Source organism: Dicentrarchus labrax, unplaced genomic scaffold, assembly GCF_905237075.1.
Source record: "Dicentrarchus labrax unplaced genomic scaffold, dlabrax2021, whole genome shotgun sequence".
NCBI lineage: Eukaryota > Metazoa > Chordata > Actinopteri > Moronidae > Dicentrarchus > Dicentrarchus labrax.
Genome location: NW_026136713.1, coordinates 23,332,360 through 23,336,303, shown reverse-complemented (window position 1 = coordinate 23,336,303; position 3,944 = coordinate 23,332,360). Strand labels below are relative to the sequence as shown.

At 46.3% G+C, this 3,944-nt stretch overlaps 1 protein-coding gene and 1 long non-coding RNA gene across 33 annotated transcripts in view; one reads left to right on the top strand and one right to left on the bottom strand.

Annotated features, from left to right (window-relative positions):
• Positions 1-3,944, bottom strand: part of abca1b (ATP-binding cassette, sub-family A (ABC1), member 1B) — a 35,226-nt gene continuing 31,282 nt past the window's right edge. The window contains exons 44-48 of one of the 2 annotated variants that reach the window (XM_051419770.1): positions 3,452-3,586; positions 2,907-3,010; positions 2,392-2,484; positions 2,034-2,277; positions 1-959 (exon numbers count right to left, since the gene is read on the bottom strand). In XM_051419770.1, the coding sequence (XP_051275730.1) occupies positions 807-959; positions 2,034-2,277; positions 2,392-2,484; positions 2,907-3,010; positions 3,452-3,586 (729 nt within the window). In that variant the 3' untranslated portion in view covers positions 1-806. Of the gene's footprint in view, positions 960-2,033; positions 2,278-2,391; positions 2,733-2,820; positions 3,011-3,451; positions 3,587-3,944 lie in introns of those variants that run through there. The other variant, XR_007887035.1, reaches the window with a different exon arrangement.
• On the top strand, positions 1,313-2,114 carry LOC127374679 (uncharacterized). Of its 31 annotated transcripts, none has more exons than XR_007887121.1 (6): positions 1,393-1,445; positions 1,496-1,535; positions 1,608-1,681; positions 1,729-1,798; positions 1,831-1,940; positions 1,975-2,114. It is a non-coding gene; the product is annotated as an uncharacterized LOC127374679 (long non-coding RNA). The 31 variants fall into 31 exon arrangements; XR_007887116.1 differs by having other exon boundaries at positions 1,496-1,537; positions 1,574-1,681; XR_007887137.1 differs by having other exon boundaries at positions 1,496-1,607; positions 1,642-1,681; positions 1,763-1,834; positions 1,865-1,940.

Genomic DNA, 3,944 nt, shown 5'->3' with positions numbered 1-3,944 from the left:
GAGGATTTGTTTCATTTTATTGTGTGTTTGAGCTCCAGTAACAGTTCTTCTTCTTCTTCTTCTCCTCTGTCACATTAATCAATCGCTTCCTGTCATTGATCAGAGAATCAAATAGCTATGGAGGATTTCAGTGCAAAGACAAACCGATGGTGTGAACACATAAAGTGCTAAAGCTCCTTCAGTCTGATCAGGAATGTGAAGGAGAGACGATCGATCGGATCAATCAATCAATCGATTGATCAGCTGTTTGAGAACTGTTCAATACTGTAGTGTGCTTCCAGGAGCTGCTGAGGTATTTCACTGCTTCACACCAAACTAACAAATCTCTTTATCACCTTTTCTTACAAAAACTAGAAAATCAGATTAACTCTTCTCTGTGCGGCGCTCTGCATCGAGCGCTCTGATTGGCTGTTAAACACTACAGGAAACAGTAAAGCCGCCTCGCTAAAATAAAACCAGTTACTCAGATATATAAATAAACTCTGATAAAAACGGAATCAAACGTTTTTTAAAAATTGGCCGTTTGAAATGATTTGGATTCTTCATCAGACCCTGAACAGTTCATTAGAGGATGAAACACGTTATTCAAGTTTTCTAACACTCAGTCTGGCCGGCAGTGACGGCGGTCAGCGGCGGCAGCGGGCCACTTGGCGCCTCCGCAGGAAATCATTTGCATTGACTGGCATAAGGCAGCAGGTGACCACGCCCATAGTATTCAAATCAGTATGACATCACGACAGGTGAGGAAGGGGCGTCCTCTGCAGCAGGTCGAGTCCAGGCTGAAGCTCCAGCCTCCTAAAACTTGATCACATGACGCTCTCCCTCAGCGCCGCCCCGCCCTCAGCGCTGCCCTGACTCGAGCTCAGAGCGGGAACCTCGATGGTGACGTCCTTCCGCCTCACGGAGTTGTCTTTGGAGTGATAGTCGTCACTCTGGTCCTTCGCAAAGTTCACAAACACCTGAAAGAAACAGACGTACAGTCAGAATCAGAGCAGTGAACTAAAGGTTTCTCCATATTAAGACCACATTTCCCATCAGCCCCATTACCTTCCTGTCCGGAATGAAGAATAATGTTTGCTAACGGCTGCAGATGAAGTCTAAAGTCAAAGCTAACATCACTGCAAAGCTCGTTGTGTTATTGTCTGTGCTTTAGTTAGATAATGTTAGCTTGATTGCTAATAAATTGCTAGCTAGATAACAAAGCAGAATTGTTCTATACACTTTAGCTTTGTTGGCTAACATCATTTATTGATGGCTCCAGCTACAACAACAACAACAACAACAACAACAGCTGACTGTTGATTTTAGCCATCAATAAATGATATAGTGGTACAAAGCTTACGATAGCTTTCTGCTAGCCAAGAACGATACAAGGCAGCAGCAACCTTCGTGGTGTAGGAACATATAGTGTGTGTGTGTATATAGTGTGTGTACCTGGTCCAGGTGTGTGTGTGTGTGTGTATTTGTGTGTATATAGTGTGTGTACCTGGTCCAGGTGTGTGTGTGTATATAGTGTGTGTACCTGGTCCAGGTGTGTGTGTGTGTGTATATATAGTGTGTGTACCTGGTCCAGGTGTGTGTGTATATAGTGTGTGTACCTGGTCCAGGTGTGTGTATATATAGTGTGTGTACCTGGTCCAGGTGTGTGTGTGTGTATATATAGTGTGTGTACCTGGTCCAGGTGTGTGTGTTTGGTGTGTGTATATATAGTGTGTGTACCTGGTCCAGGTGTGTGTGTATATAGTGTGTGTACCTGGTCCAGGTGTGTGTGTATATAGTGTGTGTACCTGGTCCAGGTGTGTGTGTATATAGTGTGTGTACCTGGTCCAGGTGTGTGTGTATATAGTGTGTGTACCTGGTCCAGGTGTGTGTGTGTATATAGTGTGTGTACCTGGTCCAGGTGTGTGTGTGTGTATATATAGTGTGTGTACCTGGTCCAGGTGTGTGTATATATAGTGTGTGTACCTGGTCCAGGTGTGTGTGTATATAGTGTGTGTACCTGGTCCAGGTGTGTGTGTATATAGTGTGTGTACCTGGTCCAGAGTGGTCTGAGTGACGGAGTAGTCCTCGATCCTGAGCGTCTCTTTATTTTTGGCCAGAATGGAGAAGATGTGTGTGAGCGAGGTGAGCGAGGAGGGCAGCTGGTACTGCAGCATGTTGCGGTGTTTCTCCTTCAGCGTGCTGCCGTTCAGCTCACTCTCGATGAACTTCATGACGGGCAGCAGGTCGGGGTCGGGCCCCGCCACCCTCAAGATGATGGTGTACCCGTCACCAAACCTAATGCACAAAACCGCCATTTTAATAAGCTGCTGCTCAGAGATCCTGTGTGTGTGTGTGTGTGTGTGTGTGTGTGTGTGTGTGTGTGTGTGTGTGTGTGTGTGTGTGTGTTACCTGTTCTTCAGATGTTGGACGCTGCCAAGACATCTGAACCTGCCGTTCACCATGATTGCCATCCTGGTGCACAGAGCCTCACACTCCTCCATACTGAGAGAAAAACACAGAGGACATTTAATGAAGACACTGACTGAGGACAAACATCTACCTGTCCTTAGGTGTGTCTGTCTTCCAGTGGACATATCAGTATATGTGTGTGTGTGTGTGTGTCTGTGTGTGTGTCTGTGTGTGTCTACCTGTGTGTGTCTACCTGTGTGAGGACAGACAGTGTGTAAGGACAGACAGTGTCTCTACCTGTCTGAGGACATACAGTGTGTAAGGACAGACAGTGTCTCTACCTGTCTGAGGACATACAGTGTGTGAGGACAGACAGTGTCTCTACCTGTGTGAGGACAGACAGTGTGTGAGGACAGACAGTGTCTCTACCTGTGTGAGGACAGACAGTGTGTGAGGACAGTGTGTCTCTACCTGTGTGAGGACAGACAGTGTGTGAGGACAGACAGTGTCTCTACCTGTGTGAGGTGAGGACGACGGAGCGTCCCTCCTTGATGACGCTGTGGATGCAGTTCCAGAGGGCGCGGCGAGCTTTGGGGTCCATGCCGGTCGTGGGTTCGTCCTGTAACGAGGAGGACAGCCAGGTTGAGGTCGGCCCACAGGAGGAGCAGGAAGCAGAGGGAGAAGGTGAGGAGGAGGGCGAGGAGGGGCATCACTAACTCTTCTTCTTTGCTTGTAGTTCTAACCTGCTCTGTCTGTCTTCTTCTGTGCTCACTAAACACAGCAGCTCCTTTTAATCTGCTGTTACACAACCCCCCCCACAACCCCCTTAAATCCTGCTCTCTGATTGGTCGTCTGATGCTGTTGTGTAACTCTGTTCTACAGCTTCAACAAAAAACTTTATTTAACTCTTTGTTTATCAACAAGGTGAACACACGAAGTCCACTGGACTTGTGGGGACCGACAGGTTTGTGTTTCAAATATACAATGAAGTGTGTGTGTGTGTGTGTGTGTGTGTGTGTGTGTGTGTGTGTGTGTGTGTGTGTGTGTGTGTGTGTGTTACCAGGAAGACGACGGGTGGAGCACCAATCAGAGCCATCGCTGTGGACAGTTTCCTCATATTTCCTCCGCTGTAACTTCCTGCTGCTTTATCAGCATACTTCACCAGACCCAACTTCCTGATACCCCACTCTGCCACCTGTCAATCAAACATCATCATCATCATCATCATCATCATCATCATCATCATCAGTGTCAGCAGACATGTTTGCCAATTAACCCTTCCTTAGTCCCACCCCTTTTTGCTCTGTGCTCCAATAGCAGTTGAGAAATCATTTTAAAGATAGAGGAGACAAATATAGTCACATCTTAAGCTAATGTTTGTTGTGTGTTTGTTGTGTGTTTGTTGTGTGTTTGTTGTGTGTGTTATAAAGAGTTCGGTCTAGACCTGCTCTATTTGAAAAGTGTCCTGAGATAACTTCTGTTATGAATTGGTGCTATACAAATAAAATTGAATTGAATTGAAATTGTGTTGTGTGTTTATTGTGTTTGTTGTG